The 22,286-nt window shown below is 44.9% G+C and overlaps 1 protein-coding gene across 13 annotated transcripts in view; it reads left to right on the top strand.

Annotated features, from left to right (window-relative positions):
• The window catches only part of EPHA5 (EPH receptor A5), a 195,777-nt gene extending 178,285 nt beyond the window's left edge, over nucleotides 1-17,492 (top strand). For 10 of the 13 annotated variants that reach the window (XM_075090590.1, XM_075090588.1, XM_075090589.1 and 7 more), the window contains 3 exons: nucleotides 4,244-4,437; nucleotides 7,416-7,571; nucleotides 16,366-17,347. In XM_075090590.1, coding sequence (XP_074946691.1) covers nucleotides 4,244-4,437; nucleotides 7,416-7,571; nucleotides 16,366-16,471 — 456 coding nt within the window. In that variant the 3' untranslated portion in view covers nucleotides 16,472-17,347. Of the gene's footprint in view, nucleotides 1-4,243; nucleotides 4,438-7,415; nucleotides 7,572-11,770; nucleotides 12,768-16,365; nucleotides 17,348-17,415 lie in introns of those variants that run through there. The other 3 variants (XM_075090581.1, XM_075090580.1, XM_075090578.1) reach the window with 2 other exon arrangements.
• Nucleotides 17,493-22,286: the final 4,794 nt, after the last annotated feature.

Here is a 22,286-nt window from a genome sequence, read left to right as displayed (position 1 = left end):
TTTGATCTAGTGACAGTAGTCCAGAGAGTTGCGTCTCAGTTGCCATTGCATTGCTGATCTCAAGAGCATAGTTTTGCTCCTGTGGTGAACATCTTGTAAGCCTGTGCTAACACAAGCTCTCATGGTTTGTTTGTACAGCACCCTTCGAGTTGTGTCCCCTTGCTTCTGGGCCCCGATGCCCCCTTAAGCCTCTGACCTTAAGGCCACCCTCTGAAGCATCTCTGAACAGGGAGATGCCTGGGGACATTGTCCCCTTCCTGACTGACCCCAGCTTGTGTAATGATCTCTTGATCCTAATGCAGGGCTACCTCCTACCCTGAGCTCACCATATACATATGTCCTTGTCTAAGGCTAAAAACATTTAAACCTGGGGTTCCCAGATTTTATAGGCCCCTCCTTTCTCTTCACACCTCTGAGAACCATGACATGTGGAGGTCTCTGAGGATGCCAGCTACTTCATGAGGGGGTCACCATGAGGCACGCAGGGACCCCAAAGCAGCTCTGCAATGGGGGGAGAAATACACCACTCTCCATTTGGCAAATGGAGTTGTTCCTCATCCCTCCCACTTCATCTCTGCAGCCCTGCCGCCTGCAGAGATGCTGCTTCTGGTGGGGCAAATTAAGCAGGTCCTTGCTCTGCCATGGGTTTCCTCTGGTCACACCACCTGATGTTTCATCCTTTTTTCGTTTTTTGGGCAGCATCCTTGTCCCCATGACTTTCTGCTGTTTCGCTGGCAGCAAAGGCTCTGGCTGAGCCTTCTGTTTCTCCTGTGTTTTGTCTGCGGGTCTTTGCCATCAGTGGATGTTACTACCTGTCACGCTGAGCTGCTGTCTCATCTCGCTTCGAGTCCAGGCGTGGAAACGAGCAGTACCTTTGAGACGGTCACACCATGCTTCTTGCCAGGGAGAAGAGCATGTTGTTTGGCATGAATGCCCCACTGCTTCTGCATTCCTGAGGCTGTCACGTTTGCAGGGAGTTTGGTAAATCAACATGTATCTACGCAGGAATTTTTCTCAATCAAATACGGAGACTTTCTTCCATAGCCTGTGCAGAGAATACAGCAATTGAGAGCCAAGCTTTTTTCGGTCACACTGAGCACTGTAACTATCTTTAATGCTGATGCACAGATGTTGTTCAGTAAATGCCAGGCTAAGATTCATGCTGGTGCCAGAGAAATAATGTTCTGTGGCCAGGGGAGTCCCTTGTCTGGATCATAATGCTAAGAATATCCACACTTTGCAGAACTGTTCTGAACAGCCCAAATGCCTCTGCACACTGTGGGGCACAGGGTGAATTTCATACTTGCCTGAGAAGCAGCAGATGGGGGACTGGTTTCATTAGGAGCAGAAAGCAGAGGACTGGTGAGATGTTTATAAGCATCAGTTCCAGCTCAGACTTTGCTTGGGTTACCTCTCTGCCTATGTGCAAGTGGCAAGTGCCTGGGTGGTGGTAGCCTAGGAAACTTAATTTCAGTGCTGTGGCATGTTTCTCATGTCATTTTTGCCTTCGTCCTTCATCTTCTGAAGGCCTCTTCTTCTTTCCTCCTCTGCTTGTGTTGGCAGAAGAATCAGTGGTGTTAGTACAGCATTGGCTTTCGTGTGGAGGACTGGGGGGCTCTGCCTGCATGAATTTCAGACTCAGTTGCACAAGAGTGAGTTGTTGCATGGCTTGTAATTAAAGCACATTGTTTGCAAGCACAGTCAGTGATGAGTAAAACAATTCTCACCATGTTACAGACAGATTTCTTTAAAGGAGGTGCAGTGCCGTAGGGCAGGCAGCGTTGTAACTGCAAAAGCTACAAACCACATTTTAAAGTCGTGCTGGTTTCTGGATAGCCTAAAAACATGCTTTGACTCGACCACAAGATAAACCTTTGATGCAGGAATTGTTGAGAGGTATTTTGTGGCCTGTGTTACACAGGTGGCTAAGCTGAATGATCACAGTGGTTACTTTTTAGTCTTCAGACTGGTGGTTTTATGAAAATATAGAGCTAAAAGTGTTGCTTTGGTTTACTGGAATAGCCTATCCCAAATCATCCTCTCCCAAACTTCCAGTTTAGTTACCCCAATCCATAAGTGAGTAGTGCTTGTCCAGAAGAGAAATGGGAACAAACATGCCTCTTTATAGGTGCAAATTTTAGCTCTACAAGTCATACATAGCAGAACACACCAATGAGTGGAACAGCAACATGCCATTTTCTTGTTTTCCAAGTATTGTGGTGGCTACAAGTGGCTTGGTCTTTATTCTTCCGTTATTTTTCTCCTCCTAATGCCAGACCGTCAAGGCACCTTCAGATGCAAGAGTGTATTTCAGCATCCTAGCTCCTCACAGTATTTTGATACCATTTACATTGTATTGCCAGAACGAACAACATCCTGTAAATTGAGTTAACGCTATTGATTGCAATGTTACTGCCAGGAATATCAAACATGCATAACCCCATTGCAGATGTAGTTCAGATATTCTGAGCTGGTGCCAGATGGTCTGCTCCCTGTTTTGCTACTATTTTGTTTCTGCTACAGCTGGAGGATGATCCGTTATTGTTATAAATACGGATGCGGACACAGCAAATAACATTCTCATGGCTGTGCCACACTGAGGCTTTTTTTATAGGGCAGCTGTAAATTTGGTATCAGGGACCAGCTGAAAAGCATGATATGAAGAACAGACAGTGCAGATAGCACAGTGTGGTGGGGCCGGTTTTTGATGCAGTGAGCAAAAGCCAGGCTGTAGAAGAGATTGGTTTACAAGTGCAGGTTGGGTGGAGAGTGGTGCAAGTGCTCCACCAACAGATGAAATCTTAGATGGGCGCAAAAGGACTGCAGGTCTTGTGGGCCAGATCTTCAGATGTGCTCGCTACCCATGGAGAAGATTACAAAGACTCACCTAAATACTTCTCTACTGTGTAGATCCTTAGGAAGTTTCAGGTTCCCACTACTGCTGCTCAGCCAGCCCGGCTCATTCCTGGGACTCTTCCACTTGGTAAAAAGCCCTGTGGTGGAGGACAATTTTAAAGCAATCCATGCAGTCCTGAATTTCAGAGCTTTCTAAAATGCAATGCCAGCCTGACATGGCTCTTCCTGTACTGCTCATACAGGGACTAAAGATCAAGAAAACAGCTTCCATGCTAACCACAGAGCCTTCTTTTTAAACACAGGATGTTATCAAATCATGAGATGGTGCCTAGAATGAATGGCATCTGAGGCAGTCCTTGGAGTCCAACAGTGAAGCGCTGTGGTTTTCCACATAGCAAATAGCTGCTTCCAGCTCCTTTTGGTCAAGGAGTCTTGGGAGTAGAGGGTGTGAAGATGGGCTGCTGGGACTCTCTTGGCACGGTCACAGACCCTTGTGGCTTGAAACGTGAGCTGTATTCTCCTGAAAATTGTAATGGTTCAAAATGGGAGCTGCTGAGCTTGGGGCCCTGCTGTAAATCTGCCCCGAACCGGGGAAAACAAGTTCCTTTCTTCAATTCTGCACTCATTTATTCATTTCTGCCTTTCAAGAGAGCAGGCAGCACATGTGCATACCACTTGTTTCAGATATAGAACCATAGATGGTTTGTGTTTGAAATCAGTGCAACAACCCTCCCCTGGTTTTAATTTACATACTCTTGGGCTGACATTTTAAATTCCTGGCAGAAATGTGGCCACACTAAGAAATGACTAGACCCAGACAGTATTGAATGATATATGAGATGGTTATTCTGCCTCTGCCTTGAATCCATCCATCAATTAGGATTCAAAGTATCTTTTGAAATACAGTCAGACTTTTATTACTGTAATACAAATTTGTGGTCTAGCACATGCCTTTTCATTTAAAAAGAAGCCAACATCTGAATAAACAAAATCACTGCACTCAAAGAAGATGCCAGAAAGCCCCGTAGGCTGCTTTTCTTGGGCTTAGGGTAGGCTCCAGGAGTTTCCTGGTGTATATATAACCTACAGACCTCAGCTGAGCTTTGAACAAGTGCAACCTGGCGGTTTGGTCCCCAGGTTGCAGCAGTGCCTTGGCTTTCTGCAATTTTGCAGTGACCAAAAATTAAGTTATTCAACTCGTCCCACAGTAAATATGAAAGATGCGGGGATTACTGGGTTTGCCTCTTGTGTACAGAGTTGGGGGGCGGTGGGATTTTACATAAGCATGTTGCTCATCCCAAAGTTCTCTGCTGAAGTCAGTTTGCATTTGGGAAAAAGGTGAGAGGAAGAAAAGCAACCCGTCAGCCTCGTCTTTTGTGTCCCGTAGGTGATTAAAGCCGTGGAGGAAGGCTATCGCCTGCCAAGTCCCATGGACTGCCCTGCTGCTCTCTACCAGCTAATGCTCGACTGCTGGCAGAAAGACCGCAACAGCAGGCCCAAGTTTGACGAAATTGTCAGCATGTTGGACAAGCTCATCCGTAACCCAAGCAGCTTGAAGACATTGGTTAATGCATCGAGCAGGTACAAACTCGGGCCAGAGCCATTTCTCAGAGTGAGATCCTTGTTTGAATACCCGCCCCTGGGGTTGAATTACCACTTATTATTTAGCCTGTGTGCATCTGCGGGTGGATGTTCCTCCAGCTTCATTATGCCCAGGGGATTTTTCCCAAATCAACTTTTTCTTTCGAAATTGGCAGGCAGGTGAGCAATTCTATAAATATAAAATCTATAAATGCAGTGCTGCTTCCACAAAGAAAATTACTGTGGCCTGTCTTTCAGAAACAGGAGTTTCAGCGGTATTTGTAGGTCTGTGATAAAGCTACCTGTGCTCTACCCCAAGGTTAGAGAGGGCAAGACTTGAGTGCATGAAGTAGATAGTAAATGCTGCTCAAATTATCTGCCTGTTGACTTTATCTTGATAATACAAATGAAGAGCGTCTCTTGGGGAAACTCTTAGGATGTGCAAGGCTCATGGATGTCCAAGTGCATCCTCCCACAGCTATTCCCAGGTGTGCTAGCCACCACTGCCACTTCTGACAGTCTTGGTAATCGCAAGAGGATCTCTGTGGTTCCCAAAGAGCTGTACACAAACCATTTACTATAACCACATTAAGGGAATAGAGCAGCCGGTGTGCAATTAAACATGAATCTGAATAGCTACACGGCTACAAGTATGTAAATACGGACAAGAAATACCAGCACTTGAGGGAAAAGAGATTAATATTTTTCAGTGAGTTCTAGTGTTGGGGTCTCCCCCATACTGGAGTCTTGGAGAGGCTTTTTCTTTTTTCACTCTAAGCACACAAGTATTACTTCTGAGCCGTCTGTGTTGCTAATCACTCAGTCCCTTGCAAGGTCATGAAGGAGTGATGAATATAAATCGTCGCTGCTTCACTGATGGCAGTGGAGTTCCCCTAATTAACACTGGAAGAGGCCCTTCAGAAAAGCTTATTCTCAGAGGAGGCAAAAAAGACACATTGTTTTCCTTGGACAGGAATCAGAGGGATGTAAGATGAGGTTAGACTGGTGGTGTGGACCAAAGCAGATGTACTGTTGTGAGCTTAGGCCAAACCATCTCCGCACCTTCCAAGTGAGTCTTGCACAGCTGCATGTGACCCATCTTTCCTGTGGCAGCTGGACCTCACATCCCTGTGTTGGCATGTCTGCACATATGGCGTCTCATGCACTGGAAGAGAAGAAACATGAAATCTTTGTTATTTAAATAAAAGATAGATCTGATTCGTCGGGCTATTTTACATATATCATTTACCATCTGAAGAAGAAAAAATTACTCTTATTAGCAATTAGATATAATGTCAGTCCCAGCAAACCTGCAGGAAAAGGTTTATGATAGCATAAAGTATGTGATGTTTCACTTTTATTTTCAGTTCAGAACAGTCATTTTCCAGGCCTGTTATGCGGTGGTTCATGCACTCTTTCATACCAAACTGCTTTGCCAGGAAAGAGGAAAGTAGGCAGCAAACCGTTTCCCTGAGCTGCTAAACGCTTTGCTGATGTTTTAGTCTATGAACAGGTCCATGCAATTCCAAACCTCTCCTTCTCAGAGCTGCTGTGGGTATTTTCTATGTAGATGGAGCACCTGAACAGCCAGGCTTTGGGACTGTGCTTCTGTAACCATAGGTTGCCGTGTCCAGACCACAGTAATTCCAAATGAATCATAATTTCAACGTACGGCAGCTGTAAAGGGGTTTTTTTAATATATGTAATGTATTCTTTATGGAAATTCTCATTAATGCAAATAAGGAAGGAAGTCACTCTTTACATTACAGCATGTGTATATCAGTTTCTACCTCCTGACATTAGTGATGAAAATCCACTTCTCGTTATGATTACTTAGGAGTTTTGAATTCCTCATCTGTATAAAATGTTATGGGAAGCCATTATGTTCTTGGTACTGCAAGTATTCACATTTTATTGGACCCCTCAGCATTGCTATTAAATAAACAAACAATACTAATGTGCTCATAAAATACATGAAGATTCCTGAAGTGCTATAATAATATAATATCCCAGCTCTCCTTCCAGTTGAAAGTCTTTTAAGTGTAATTCTCATCATCAGAGGCTGACTCAGAAAAAGGTCTTTTACCTGTGGGTAATAATCTTTATGCAAGGCTTGTATTAGCTGTATGTACGTCCCGGTTTACAAAGCAGAGGACAAATCTAGTTTCTTTCCTGGCTGACCTTGGACAAGCCCCCTTTGCCCTCTGCGCATCATTAGCAGGGTGGTGGACCTGTACGTGGCATGGGTCGCTTGTGCCAAGCACTGTATCGGTCTTTCTGCTGCAGTGAAGGGTTATTTTTTGCCTGAATTGCTTCTTCCACGCATGGCATAATAAAGCAGGTAGCAATAGCTGTGGCAAGGTCTTGAGTGAGTATGCAGGAGCAGGAGTCTGCCTCTGGTTTCAGGGCTGGAGCGTGGCTGGAGCGTTGCTGCTCTCTGCAGGGCTCACCAGATGCTGCCCACATCCGAAATTCCCACCTGACTCTGCGGGAGCAGCCCCTGAAGTGTTAACAGCAGCCTGCCATTGATGGCCACTGCTGGGAAATGTAATCTGGGTTTTGGGGCTTCCAGGCTCTGGGCTGTCTTAAGTTAATTATGAGCTTTAAAGGAGGAGGAAAACAGAGCGGGAGGACTGAAACCGAAGACTTTGCAGTAAGAGTGACTGAGGGGAGCCTGATAGAAGAGGAGCCTGCTTGTGGCCAAGAGGTAATGGGGATGGATGCTAGTCCTCTCCTCTTTCTGCTTGCAGTGAGGACCAGAAATGGCAGAAACTAACTCAAAAGTGGGTGAAGTTACAGGTGAAGTGGTATGTTTGATACACTGCATATCAAACCTGCTGGGAGGATTTAGGCTGCAGCAATCACTGAAAAAGCAATGGAAGAATCACCTTTAGCATATAAAAATGTGAGCAACTGAGTCATGTTGGGTGCATCTCGGTACTGATTCTGTTTGCTTCTCTGTTCTTGCTTGTCTTTAGAGTATCAAATCTGTTGGTAGAGCACAGTCCAGTCGGGAGTGGTGCCTACAGGTCGGTGGGTGAGTGGCTGGAAGCTATCAAAATGGGCCGATACACAGAGATCTTCATGGAGAATGGATACAGTTCCATGGATGCTGTGGCTCAGGTGACCCTAGAGTGAGTACTTCCCAGATCATTTTCACTTTATTTGTTGGAATTGCAGAGTGGAGACAGACAAACAAGTCAAAAACATGTAGGGATGAGGCTGCAGAAAGGGAAACCATTATCCTTTGTTTGCAGTCAGCAGTTTCTCTTTTAGTATCTGTATTGTTAATAACAAGTGCAGGCAAGACTAAAACTTACGTTCAGTACATTGGCAGCCAGTACTTTGGATCCTTTACTCACAGAACTTAATGCTTGAGTTTGAATAATTGCCAGGCCGTCCTCTTGACATAATAGCAGTTGATTATTTAAGGTTACCGACAAATAAAATATCCCACCCTACTAGTAAATGTATAGGAGAGTCCCCACTGAGGTGTTCCTTCTGATTCCCTCCCTCATCCCACCACGGCCGGCGGGGGAGTGAGCAAATGGCTGTGTGGTGCTTAGCTGCTGGCTGGGGTTAAACCACGACAGGTGTACTGGTTTTATACTGGATTAGCTGGTTTTACCGTTGATCTGGACATTACCAAGCAGACAGTCAAGCCCAGTAAGGCGGGGAAATAACAGAAATAACAGAAATAAGCATAGATACAGTTGAAGCCAACAGAAGAGCATCAGCAAACCCACAGCTCTAGGGGACAGGCTCCCTGGCCAAGACTCTTTCTTCTGAATGTGCCCTTGGTTTTTGCATGTGGCTGTGACTGCAGTTGGGGTGACAGTACTCAAATGACTAGGTAAATGCCTCGGGGCTGCTAATTTGTTATGCTTCACCTTTAATTGCCTGCCTTGCTTGTGTAATTACGTCTGTACTTCCCTCCTGCTGCTTACTCAAACTCGCCCCAAAGCCTACCTTTCTAGCCGGGTTGATTTGAGCTTGGTTTACTGCAGGCGTTATGGCAGAATGGGAAGGATTACACTCTCTGCTTCTTTGGAGAAGGTTGTCGCTCTTCCAACCACATGCAGATTGCCAGTGCACATACAGAATTGGTGCTGAGGATTAGGAATAAAACAAAAAAAATTCCCACACCCCACAGAACCACAGCATTTCTCCTGTCTGTCACAGGGCTTTCTGTGAAGCTCACTGTACAGGGTAGGACATGCTTTGCATGTGATGCAGGTCGGTAACATCTCCAAGGAGTTGTTTTGCCTTACATGCATGGAGGGAGTGCCAGAGTGTATCTGCTCTCACTCAGATTGTATTTGTCCCACTCAAATCACCAATATTTGTCCCTTACACCTGGATTCATCCAATATGTCTTCAGGCATTCATGTGAAAAACCTGAGATAGGGATTAAATTATCTCTAGTGACTGTCTAGGGAGTCAGGGTTCATGGATTTCTACCTAGATGCCTTTTTGGGTGCCTGAGACTCTTACATGCAGTTTCCCAGCCTAGTCCTGCAATTATGCGCCATGTTACTTTGGCTTTTGAGGACTCCACAGTTCCTTACCTACTCATCTGATATGGCAGTGCCCAGAAGCACCAGGCTTTGGGGCTCCATTTAGACTGGTGATCTACAAAAGTTGACGAAGGAAGAGGTCAATCCCCAGCGTGGTCAGAGTCTACGTGGCAGAAAGACCTAACCAGAGGGCAAATAGGAAGAGGAGGGATAGGATGAGGAAGCAATTTAAGAGAAAAGAAAAACATTGGAGCACTCCCCTCTACTGTGCCGCCTCAGTCTTATAACCAGAGCAAGTTCTGGTAGAAAATGCATCATTTTCTGGTAGAAAATACACAGAATCATAGAAATATTAAGGTTGGAAAAGACCTCTAGGATCACCAAGTCCAACCGTCAACCCAACACTACCATGTCTCCTAAACCATGCCCTGAAGTGCCATGTCTACAGGGTTTTTTAACATTTCCATGGATGGTGACTCCACCACCTCTCTGGGCAGCCTGTTCCAATGCCTGAATGCTCTTTCAGTAAAGAAATTTTTCCTAATCTAAACCTCCCCTGAGGCAGCTTGAGGCCATTTCCTCTCGTCCTATCACTAGTAACCTGGGAGAAGAGGCTGACAGCCACGTCACTACTGCCTCCTTTCAGGTAGTTGTAGACAGAGATAAGGTCTCTCCTCAGCCTCCTCTTCTCCAGGCTAAACAACCCCAGTTCCCTCAGCCACTCCCCATCAGAGTTGTTCTCCAGACCCTTCACCAGCTTCGTTGCCCTTCTCTGGACACGCTCCAGCAACTCAATGTCCGTCTTGTACTGAGGGGCCCAAAACTGAATAGAGTATTCAAGGTGCGGCCTCAGCAGTGCCGCACAACATATTTGTTGATGTTTGGTTGAATTGGTCATATCAAAGAAGAAAATTAGGCTTCACAAAAGCTTCCAGTTAGTTACTCTATAGAATTTTATACAATTTCAAGAGCTCCAAAAGAAATGATCAGAAATTAAGTGCTTTGGTTTGGATCAGAGAAAATGTTGAGTTTGAGCCCAAATTAATGGTTGTTTTTGACAGTAAATTAGAAGTTCACTTACTCATGTAGCTTTAAACAGTCTTAGCATCCCTCTGTGCTGACACAGTCTTAGCATCCCATCCCACTGACAAAACTGTTCCTAACCTCCCATTTTCTTGAGTGCAACATTTCAGATTGTAAAATTGTCTCCTTAATTTGACTTTAAAATTTTAAATACTTCCCTATATTTACTCTTTGGTATTCCAGAAATTTCAGAAGTACTCCCCAAAATCTTTTCAGGCTACCCAAAAAGTACTTTAAAATGTTTTTTTCCGATTGGCAGTGAACCAAGTAATCCATTATCTGTACAGTTCTAGCCAGAAAGGCAAGTTGGTTTAAAAGTCTTTAAATAAGATTATAGCTGCCAGAGATGCTCTGACCCTCACCAACTGCAAGCTGCCTCTTTTTTTTTTAAGCTGAAAGGAGACGTTTCATGAATCCATCATTCATTTCAGTTGAAACTGAAAAAAGGTTAAAACCAACTCCAACTGGTTAGTTATCTATGCCAGCAAATAAATCCCCCCTCCAGCTGCCTTGGACAGAGATGCTTGCATGAGTCAGGCTTCATTCTTGAACAGCTCAGTCTGTGCACCTGTGCGTCACACTGGTAGCTTAGCAAGAAGGCTTGACCTGACTCGGGTCTATTTTGGGGAAAACTGTGGAAGGTTCATTAAAAAGCCTACCAGCCATCCAAATCAAGACTTCTCTCATCCCTCTCAGATACAGTAAAAAAAGGCAAAAGATCAGATTCTCAGCTGTTAAAAAAGGAGAAACCATCATAGTAGCTCAAGAGGAAAGGTATCCCATGTTGAAGACCTGAACCATGTGCTCAGGCTGATGTAAACTGGCAGATTGCCCTTAAAATCAACAAAGTAAGGGAGAGGAATGGCTCCTGGGTGGGCTCGGCTGGGACTCTCATGGGTTCTCCAGAAAATAAACACTGCAACAAGCAAAGTTCTTTAAAGGTTAATATATTGGGGGTTTTGGTTTTATGGAGGTTTTCGGTTTTTTTCTCCCCATAAAAGGGAACAACAAAACATTTTGTACTCTGCAAAAGAGAATTCAGGTTAAATGTTCCTTGTCATTTTTAACAGAGGCAACTGTTCAGTATATTCCAGAGCTGGGACTTGGGGGGATCGCGTGAAAAGATGATCTGAACATCTGAAAGTAGCTTGCTTTCCCCAAATGACATCAGTAAAACATTCTTTACAATTTAGGAGGTTACCTTCAAATACCATCCGAAATGATCTTCCCCAAATTCAAATTGCGTAGGAGACAGATGTGGAAATTAGATGGAGAAAGGAGAACCGGATAATTGCTGCCAGAGAAAAAATCTGATTAATGTAAAGAATTCCTAAAATCTACTGAAAAAAATTACCAGCGCTGTAGGATGGGTTGGCTCTAACGCTGACGGGACTGGTGACTGTGGGCGCCCAGCTTGTGTCCTCTTTCCAGGACCTGGTTGAGATGGTATATGTTCAGCAATTTTTATAAATCTCCCACCCCCCCGCCCCCCCCACCCCGGCATGCAAAGCAAAATCCTGATTACTGCCCTCCTTCTTTCAAACTGATAGCTTGATGCATTTATTCCAGAAAAGAGTAGTATTAGTGACAAATTTCTGAAAGCAAAAGATTAAAAAGCTAAAACCAGTGAATATCGCCCCAAGTCCTGAGCTCTGCCTGCTTACGCAAAGACCTGAAAATGTATGTTTTCAAACAAAGAGTGATTTCTACATTTAGCTCTAATTCTTGCAAAGGGATGAATCACCTTGTGAAAAGTGGAGCCTCACCCTCCACCCCCTCTTTCCAACTGGATATCAGACTTGAAGGCAACCTTTCCAGTGAACCAGACCTGCTCTTTAACTTGTGGACCACCTAGTGACTTTGAGTGTGTCTGGAGCTCTTTCAATCCACTGCAAGAATAACTATACCAGGACAATACTCAAGAATAGATAGATCCATGACATGAGTTTCAGTCTGACCCTTGACTGGACCAATTACTAACCATGTGGACTACATAATTCCACCTTTTGAAAGATCTGTACTCACTGAATCTCAGGACACCCTGTTGCTTGTTATTAGATGAAGAGCTCTGAATATTTGTAATAATATGTGCTGTGTTGCTTTGCATTGTATATTTTTTTTCTTCTACAATAAAATAAATTATTTATTAAAAGTTATACTGAATGAAGAGCGTTTAAGAGTTCATCTGCTCTAGATGCTTATTTTTAACCTGAAATCTCAGTCCTGAGATTGTGATACTGCGTCTGCTTCTGAACAAATCAGTTCTCATCTCGTAACCAAGTAGGATGGGAATAATCACTAAGAGCAGATGAACTCTTAAAAAAACTTTAAGTCATCATTTCATGCAGAAGTCCCTAGCAAGTGGATTCCTCTCTCTTTAGCGTCTTCTGAAGGTCTTTCAGGTTCTTCTTCTTTCCCCTCATTCAAACTGACAACCAACTAATGCTGTGAGTAGTCCCAGTCTGCATGGGCAATTGTAGAGTTACACCATATGAAGAAGGGTGGTGAAATCTGGCCTGGATGGGAGGTGAAATACAAAATATCTGTGGTAGGTTGACAGCTGCCATCCATGGAGGTTGTTCAGGAAGCTGGCCCTTTTGCTTGCATGACTAACTGCCTGGTGGGGGGGCTTGTATTTTATGTGGCAATCCAGTCCTAGTCTACACTGTTTGACAAACTGGTCCATGGTGTATAAGTAGCTCTGTTTGTAAATAAAATGTTTTAAATATATTTCTTACAACGTGGAGACCGTGAATTCAACCCTTGCAAATGGAGGGTATTGCAGGGAAGGAGATACCATGTTGTCCCTGGCACACTGCAGCTGGGCTTACATCCAAGACAGTAGGAAGAGAGCAGCATGCGCGCAGGCTGTTTGGGATGAGCCGACACCAATTTTCCCCTTTATTTCCTTGGCTTTTTGGCCACCTTAGGTCAGCCTCTAGTACTCTGTTGGCAAGTGATTTGAACTCCTGCCTGTTTCCGTTTTAAGCCCTATGTGAATGAAAGAGAAATGAAAAGGGGAGACTTCTTCCTGAAACAAGAATAGAAGTTGTCTCCTTACTGGAGGGTCAAGTATTTTGAAGCAGGGAGACCCCACCGCACGTGGGTGCACATAGCTCCACGGCCTTGGGGAGCGCCCATGCTGCTGCCGCAGTGGCGCACACAAAACCCAACCCCGGGGGTCAGATCACTTGCACAACAAGGTGCAGCCTGGATCCTAATCGCAAGTGTCGTTTGTCCCTGGGTCTTAGTTGTGCCTTTTCTTGCAGGGGATTGTACATTTCTATTGCAAAACCCCAGTAGATACCCACAACACATCTCTGCGGAGCTGAGCCCAGTGAAATTACCAGTTGGCTGCAATAACGTGAGCGAGGCAGCTCTGAACTAGAGCTTGAGAACAGTTGTTTTGCAGCCCTTTGGCACAGAAGCTGATTTTTTCTGTCCCAAAACCAGCTGGTCTGTGCACCCATTTTTGTTTAAAATTGGCTTCTGCCTTACGCCGCTTTAAGTCCTTCGGTGCTGGTTGCATGGGAGCATGCAACGTGCTGTAAGTCATGCTTGAAAAATGGGAATTAAAACTCCTGCATTCTCTAGGCGGTTTTTGGAAAGTGGTGTTTCTGGCTTTGCAACACACGAGGTAGCTTTTGAATAAAGCTGCTGATTTTATACTAGGTGAGCATCTGGCTCAGGAGCTGTTGTCTTCTGGTCCATCTTTGCAGAGGTGAAAGACCCCACGGTAGCTTTTTGCCCTCTCTGAGGAGTCCCTGTGCTTTTGGCCAGTGGCTCCATATACGAAAGGATTTGATATTAAAAAAAGATAGACTGGATCCCCTGGTGAGCAGCTAATGGATTGGAACCAGAAACTTCTTTTTCTTCTTTCTGTCTTCAAAATCAATGAGGCGCTCCTCAAGGATATTGAGTTAAGGGGATACTCTAAGGGAAAAGAAAAAAAAAAGCTGTGTAGTGAATAGAGGTTTTTTTATTAGACTGATGGAGCTGAGTGTGAAACACCAAGACGTACATGCCTTTCTCATAGTTTTGGGCTATTTTTTTCTGCGTAACATGCAAAAATATCAGAAATTATATATCTGTGAAATACATGGTGCTGGATTTTCAAAAGAGCTCAGCTTGCACTTTAGATACCTGATTAAAAAAAAAAAGCTGAATTTTCAAAAAGTGCCAGCAGAGCAGCACTCAGCAGGGGGAAGATGGATGTTGGCTCTTTTAAAAATCAGGTCCTATACTGGGTTGTTTTTTGAGGGTTTTTTTGATCTTTGGTGTGAACTTCCAACTGTGCTGTGTACATAAAATAAATTGCATGTAACAATAGCATTACTACATTTTCCTTCATTATTAAGATGGCTTGCTGAACTAGTTTCACAATTCAGTGGAGGCAGAAATGAAAGCATGTCCCCCTGAGAAGGTAGACACCTTTTGCAGATGCTGCAGCCTTTTCTCTGCCAGGTAAGGAGCGCTGCTGATGTGTCTCATTGACCTCTCTTGCTCCGTGCCCCTTACATTGTGATTCCCCTATGCATCGGGAAGATGTATCGCTGAAAAAGGATACGATAATGAAATGAAGTGTTTAGCCTGGAGCAGAAAATCTGGTATTTTCCAAATCAAAAGGCCGAAAGTGTGACAATCCTTGGAGAACAACACATCTAGCTTTTGGCTTTAACCAGCTTAAGTGTTAACGTATCAACCTTACTCAGGATTGCTTTTTATTCAAAGCATTGTTCATCTGTGTAATTTTTGGACATGGATGGTTGGTTGTATTTGCACAAGAGTCTCTGTCCAGAATGTGAAGCTGCTGAGAGAGGTACACCTCCATGGGCAGCTCACACAACATTATGTGAAAGTGTTTTGGTGGTCGTTGCATGTGTTCACCTGCAGTCCAGCATGCAGCCGTGCTGTGAGCTGTAGGCCAGGTGATGTTTGGGCTCCCAGGTGTCACTGGTGATCCCCAGCCCTTGCATGCACCAGCCCCACCAGTGTGGTTTCCAAAAAGCACCTACGTGTTCAAGGCGCTCACATCCCACTGGCTTTCAGTGGAGAGCTTTCTCCTAAAAGAATTGCACACAAGGTGTCAGTAGCTCCAGGATTTGCACATATATTGGCAAGACCATAGAGCCGTACTTTGAAAACATCCTTTATTCAGTCCAGCTGGAGGTAGAAAGCAAGGGGCTGATATTTCTCTAGTGGAAGTCTTCAGACAAAGCACCATGTCTCCTCTAAGTCAAACTGCTTTTCTGACAGTCTGTGTCTTATGTTGGAAACACGGATTCACCTGTCTTGATGTTTCTTCTGAGCTTTTATTCCTACAGTTTCTTTGTTAACACTTTTCCCCCTAGAAAGAAATCCCTACAGTTATACTCTGCCATAACCCATGGCCTTACCTGACTTTAGATGCATCATTGAATCTGATCACCCAAGGTCCTGCTGTAGTATCTCCAGGGGATGACTTGTCCAACTCCTGTCTTTGGATAGGATAAATTGTCCACTGGAGGTGCCTCTTCCACACCATCAACACGAACCTTGGTGATTATCTTTATCTATACACCTGAATTTTAAAGGGCTGAGCTTCTGAGAAAACAATCTTTCCTCCTAATCCTGCATTTCACATAAAATATCTTACTCTACAGCTCCCCTGTAACGGCAGCACAGTAGACAGACTCAACACAAATGCCTTTGGCTTGTAGAATTCACCCCCCAGAAAAAAATCAAATGTGCATTTACGGGAAGATTTGCAAAGGCCCAGAGGGGAGCTGCGTTGCCAATTCCTGTTGACTTTAGGGGATCACTGGGGTGGTGGCCATGCTCGAGGCTTTTGCCGTTCAGCTCTCTGTAGGAACTGGCTCTAGGATTGCAATTTCTGTATCTTTGGCTTTGCCTAGTCCGAAGAAGAAGGAAGCGTGGATTGACCTCACTCCTCACTGCTCATACGCGAGATCAAATACCAGCCTCTCCCAGGAGAAGAGGAAACTGCAACGCAGGCTTTCTTAAATAGCTTGTCTCTCGAAAATAGGACTTTTCACGCCTAGCAGAGTCCTTGGCCAGAGGTGATACTGACACTTTGCTGTCAGGCTTTTCTCCTTGGCCAGCGAGGTGATCTCAGTCAAATCATGTCACCTCTTCAAGATGCTGCCAGCCATTAAAAAAAATTTAAAAAAAAGTGGGGAAAATTAAACTTGCCAACTAAACTTGGCTTCAGGAGCCGCCAATGGTAAGAGGTAGGCGCTGGCAGCAACATCGGCGCATGCGGCGCGTGGTGTGCGCGGCGGCGTGTGCCTGAGCGGTCCCTGGAACCAACGTTTGCTTTCTCCCACAGGGATTTGAGGCGGCTGGGAGTGACACTTGTTGGTCACCAGAAGAAGATAATGAACAGCCTTCAAGAGATGAAGGTCCAGTTGGTGAACGGGATGGTGCCATTGTAACTCGGTTTTAAAGTCGCTTCCTCAAGTGGGTCGGTCCTGCACTTTGTACACTAGCCCTGAGATTTATTTTGACTAAAAAAAAAAAGAAAAGATAAAAAGGGAAATTCAGTGGTTTCTATAACTGAAGGACGTTGGCCTCTGCCGCAGCATTTCTAAAGCAGTGTTTGACTAAAGTTCTCCTTTTCTTCCTATTTGTGTCCTCATTTTCATGAAGTAAATGTAAGATGCATGGAACATGGAAATGAATCTGCTGTACGTGAGGTTAACCCATCTCTTAAGCTTCAGCGACGACGACAAGCCTTGCCACCACACGTGGGATATATATATATATAGCACCTTTATATACTGAATTACAGCAGTACATGGTAATACTTCCAAGGACTGACTTGAGTGGAGGAGTTTTGTAGCCGTTCATGGGCTCCCAAAAGCTGCAGTTAACTGAAGTTTAACTTCAAGTCTTACTTGTCTACAGAAGTGTATTGAAGAGCAATATGATTAGATTATTTCTCAATAGATATTTTGTTTTGTAAATTTAAAGAAAAAAAATGCTGTTACACAGCATTAAGTTATAGAGACTAGTGTATAAACATGTTGCTTGCTCCATGGCAGATACAATACAGGGTGTATATTTTTTTTTCCTCCCTCTGTGTTACCAAGTTCTTCTTGTTTGCTCTTCTGGGAAGATAATACATGATGAAGATGTATATACTGTACAGTTTGTTACGCATCAGGTACAAGATTGGGGCTCTTTCCTCGGTTTGTTCTTTCTTTCCCCTCTCTTTCACTTTGTTTTCTCTCCCTTTTGCGTTACTGCTATGCTTTGTATTTTTGCTGCTGTTTGGTTTGAGCAACATATAAAGCCTTCAGGAGTTTCGATTACATATATGAGGTAGAAGGAGTCTGCTTAAATAGAAGACGTCGCCCCCTCTTCCTTTCTACCACAGGCTGGGGATGTCCAGAAGAAGAAAAGTAAAGCATCTGGTTCTCGGTGACCTCCAGCAGCAACCTGGCTTCAGTTTTCATGTGTATGAGTCCAGCCCAAAGATAGCGTGGGATTGCCTCCTCACCGGTGTTTCAGCCCTGCAGTCATCACCCAGTGCAGCCCTCGCCCCTGTCCCTGGAGCCCAGGAGAGAAACCACAGGTGGTTGTAGCTGGAAGGAAGGGATTTTGCTGTTCCTCTTCTCATTATGGGGGTCACATCCTGGGATGTGGTGTGGAGGCGAGCCTGTGGTCATCCAGCATGGAGATTTTGCAATATTTCCCCCAAAGTGGTGGTGGTGGTGGGATTATTTTGGAAACTGTGCTGTCCCAGGTTGTCTCTCTGGGCATTTTCGGTTTGGGTATGGACCTGGCCACTTTGGGGCAGAGCACAGAGAGGAGGGAAGAGCAGAGCAGCCCAACGTGGTCACAGCAGTGGCATCCTGTGGGTGAGAAGGTCCCATCCAATCAGTGCAGTTAATTTGGTATTCATAGGTTGGACTTTTTTTTTTTGGGGGGGGGGGGGGGGGGGGGGGAAGATAAGGATTTAAAAATGGCTCAGTGGATGGCAAGTGTTTGCTGTTTCTGTAGATATATTGCTTCCTTAGAGGTTTGGTAGCATCTTGTAGCATCCTTCCTTGGTGATAACATTGACATATTGACTTGCTGCAGCTCCCTTAGTCCCCAGCACTGCAGAGCCGAGGCCAATGAGCTCATCCAGTGCCGCAAGGAGGCCTGTGTCCTTCACGTCTTGCAGAAGCAGGTGTTGAATGCCACCTTCAGCTGTTTCAAAGGTCTTTCTTCCATTTCCCCCAATCATCTTTGGATGAGATTTGAAACAAAGAATGGTTTCTAAGGAAAAGGGAAAGGTCTACAAGGAGAAGGGTTCTTTTAGCAGCAGGGCTTTGCTTGCTTTCAGCAGGGCTTCATCAGGCAATATTTGCCTGTTCTGAAATGGCCGTCGCCTCCTCTGCAAGCTGCTGCTGAGCTCCTTGGGAATTGGGAGTATTCAGAGGAGGGAGAGGAGCTGTGATGAGGTTTAACAAATCTTGGTGGTGTGATTTCTCATCCTGTTGTTTCATTTTGGCAGCCACCGGACCACAAAAGAGGAGGGAAGATTCAAGACATAACAATTTTGGTGCGGCAAAGAGATTTGTCATATAATAAATAAGATCATTAGAGCTGTTAGCAGAACAGTCTTGGGATTATTTGTGCCTTCCTGCCTGCAGGACTTAGGAAAATAACCTGTAGGAAGACAGAAACAACTCTTTTTGTCAGGAGGAATTATTCGGTTGCCGCCCACATCCATCGGCCGCACTGAGAGATGCGATTAGTTAATACACAGCACTTTCTGCCCGTCATCTCCGCTTGTTCCTTATCTGTTGGCTCTGCTGGAGGAGTTGGGTTTGGTCTTTTTTTCATGGACTTCTAACAGCAAAATCCCCTTTTCAGCATTTGTGGGGTTTTAAAGGCGTATGTGGTATGGCTGGGATGCATACCAGATGCTGGAGTAACCTTCAAAATTATAAACTAGTGAAAAGCAAACTGTTCTTAAGCCAGACTGCATTTGTAAATAGGGCATTTCTTCTTGGTTCCTCCAATAAATAAATAAATAATCTTTTCTATTTATTTCAAGAGCTGGTCTTGCTACAGATCTTTGTCTCGGAGCAAAAAATAAAATGAAATGGTCTTTTAACAAGTAGGGTCCAAAAGTTACAGCTTCTATGCCCATAAGCAAATTCCAGAGGTTTCCATCCACAAACTGCAAGTACTCTGTATTTTGGGCGTGATTGTATATATTGGGGTGCAGCAAAATGAGATGACAGTGATATTTTACTGGCTGTGCTCTTAGTAAGGGCTGTAGGTAGATTTCCTGCCTATGTTTAAGTCTGAGCACTTTACTTTTCCAGCTCACTAGTGCTGCAGCTGGTCCAACGAATACTTTTTTTCCTCATTAGATTTTGCTGCTCATTGTGAGGAAGGTATTTCAGAAGATGTGGGAGGTGAAAAGGCTCTTTTCGATATAGTTTTTCATTTTGGGAGAAAGAAGCGTCCCCAGGCATGACTTGCGTAGACTGCCCCCCTTTCATTGTGTAGCTACCATTTGGAACACTTACCTGAGCATAAAAAAGGAAGACTAATTTAAAAGAAAAAAAAAAAGTTTAAAATTTTATTTATTCCTTCTATATGTTAACGGCAAGAACAAAAAAGGTAATTTTTTTTTGTCTATTCAGTGTTGAATATAATGTAGGAAGTCCCAGTGGTCAAGAAATTGTGACTACTTGGGCTGCTGTGGTCTTGAAATTAGTTGTTAAGGCATATGTAAGATGCATCAGTAGCAGTCTTAAGAGTAACACTTAGTTTCCAATCCTTTATTGTAATTCCTTAGGGCAGGTAGGGCGGGAGCTGGCGCATCCAGCGCTGCCAGAGCCGCAGCATCCATCTCGGCTCCTTGCGTCGGCATTTTAACTCACAGGAGACTGTAGTGTTGCTGTATTTATTCCTCCCCTCCCCCTGCCTCCACCTTGGATGCTCTCTGTGCATTTGGTTTGTGTACCTGGGTTTTTTTGTAGTGTAAGATATGAAATTTTCTATTTTTTCATAAAAATAAAAAGCTTTGACTAACAGTGACATCCAGTTGTGGATCACACACGTGCGTGCCTCCTCAGCTTTCCAGAAAACGTCAGGAATTTCCCCTTGGAAAGGAAATAAATCATCTTTATTTTTTTTCTCTCCTAAACGCAGATTTGGTGCTAATCTTGTGGTACCTCAGGGAGAGAGAGGCCTCTGGGACGAGGGAGACAGGGAGACCCCACATGAAGGCATCCTACCTTGTTACAGGCTGTTCCCTCTTTCCTCTGTTTTTACTTGGGGAGGAAAGTCTGCTTTGTGGAGCAAAGCACCTGCTGAACCAAGCGAGCCCCAGAGCAGCCCCTCTGCCTTTCCCCAACCCTCAGTAATGTCATTTTTTTGTGATCTTTTTTTTCCCCCCAATAAATTTTCTCTGACTTTTTGCTGGGGGGGACCCCAGCAGACAAATGGCTGGCTGGAGCACCCACAACCCTAGCCCCATTATTCCCGTGTGCCATGGATTTGGGGGCAACCTCGTGCTGCAAAGGGGCACGGATCAACCTTGAAGAGAGGTGAGAAAAGCCATGGGTGGGAAAGGCTGAGAGGCAAGGGGGAGAAGGTCAGCCTGGGAAAGGTCTAACGGAGGCAGTGGCGGGCAGCCAGCATCTTCTGGCTCCTGCAAGATGACCACTGCTGGAGGACAAAGGGGAGAGCTGCGGATGAGGATGCTGGTTCTCCCGACGTCACGGGAAGCCACAGCTTATGACACGTGGTGTGCTCGTACCCTGGCCAGGAAAGGCATGGCAGGCTGGGACAGTGGAGGAACACTGCTTTATGTATTAAAGGGAGCACAAGGTCAATTGGATTAGCAAACTGAGGTTGTCAGCAACTCGGATAAAATCTCTCTGGATTGACGTGCCAGTCCCCACGCACTGTTTTCAGCCCAGGGTTGTCTGCTGCTGGACCACGATGTGACAGATGCTGGGAGGGACTGGGGGGCTCTGAGGACAGGTGAAAAAACAATATTAACTCATCCCACATAGGCAGCACCCTTGATAGCTTCATGGAGGCAGAGAGACTGCTAAGGGGAAGACACAAAAATGGGGAAACTTCTTTAAAGAAGCTGAAAACGAAATAGCTTTGCAGGTGATGGGGAGGCATTGGGCAGCTGGGGCTGGGCTCATGGGGAAAATGGGACGGTTTGCCACTTCTAGCAGCTTCCACACAAAAAAAAAAAAAAAAAAAAAAAAACCAAAAGGAAGAAGGCAAGCAAAAATCTTGAGGAATAAGGGTGTTTAAGAAGGTCTCCCTGATTTCAGCTGCCATAGAAATAGGGATGGTGCCCTCATGAAGACAAGTCCATGACAGCAGCTGCCTCCTGTCCCTGTTCTTTGGCCAACAGGAACAGGAGGGAGAAGAGGATTAGGATGCAAATGGACAAAACTTGCTACTGCTACCAGTAAAGATGGGAGCTGGCTTCAAACTCCTTCCATAACACTTCATTTTAAGTGAGAACTAAGGAATTAGGCAATTTCCTTGAGCCTTTGTGCCCGCCTTGGTTTGGGATCAGCCCTTACACAAGTTTTGAATCAGGGTTTGTTATTATTATCTGCCACTGGGCTCAGTGTGAGAAGAGGCACTTGCACTCTGTGGCTGCCAGCTAATAAATTTACCCTGCTCAGAAAGGTAAGGTGTTTTATCTGCGAAGCAAGTCCTTGAGCATGTGCCTGACATTTTTTGGGTGGTTCTTCTGCACAGCCTTTGACCGGTGTCTGCCATAAATGCGCAGCTGCAGCTCCAGTCATGAACACAAACTCTCGAGGACGCTTAGCAAGCCATGAACAGGATAATATTATTCTCTGTGTGACTTTTGTTTTCAGTAAACCTGAAACAAACTACAAAGCAAGATGATCCCAGTGCTGGTGACGTTGCAGGGCAGTGAAACAGCAAGCACCTCTGTCTTATTTTTCCTATCCAGTAACCTAAAAACAGGGCTGGGAGGGCTCCGAAGCCCCACTCCTCTACCAGCCGAGCAGGGTTTGAGCCTGTAGGGCTGGCAGCCCTGGATGATGCTGCAGACCCAGGGCAGGAGCAGTGGGGAAGCTGCTCCCCATCACCCCGTGAAACCTAGCTGCTGTGCAGAAAGCGATGCAAGATTTATGAAGCCGTGGGGAGGAAGAGCGAGGGACTCTTCATGTATTTTTCATGGGCTGAACTGCATAAATAGCATGCAATGCATAAACTGTGACCAGTTACTTCCACAAA

This window comes from Phalacrocorax aristotelis, chromosome 4 (assembly GCF_949628215.1).
Source record: "Phalacrocorax aristotelis chromosome 4, bGulAri2.1, whole genome shotgun sequence".
NCBI lineage: Eukaryota > Metazoa > Chordata > Aves > Suliformes > Phalacrocoracidae > Phalacrocorax > Phalacrocorax aristotelis.
This window is presented reverse-complemented; position numbering and strand designations above follow the sequence as displayed.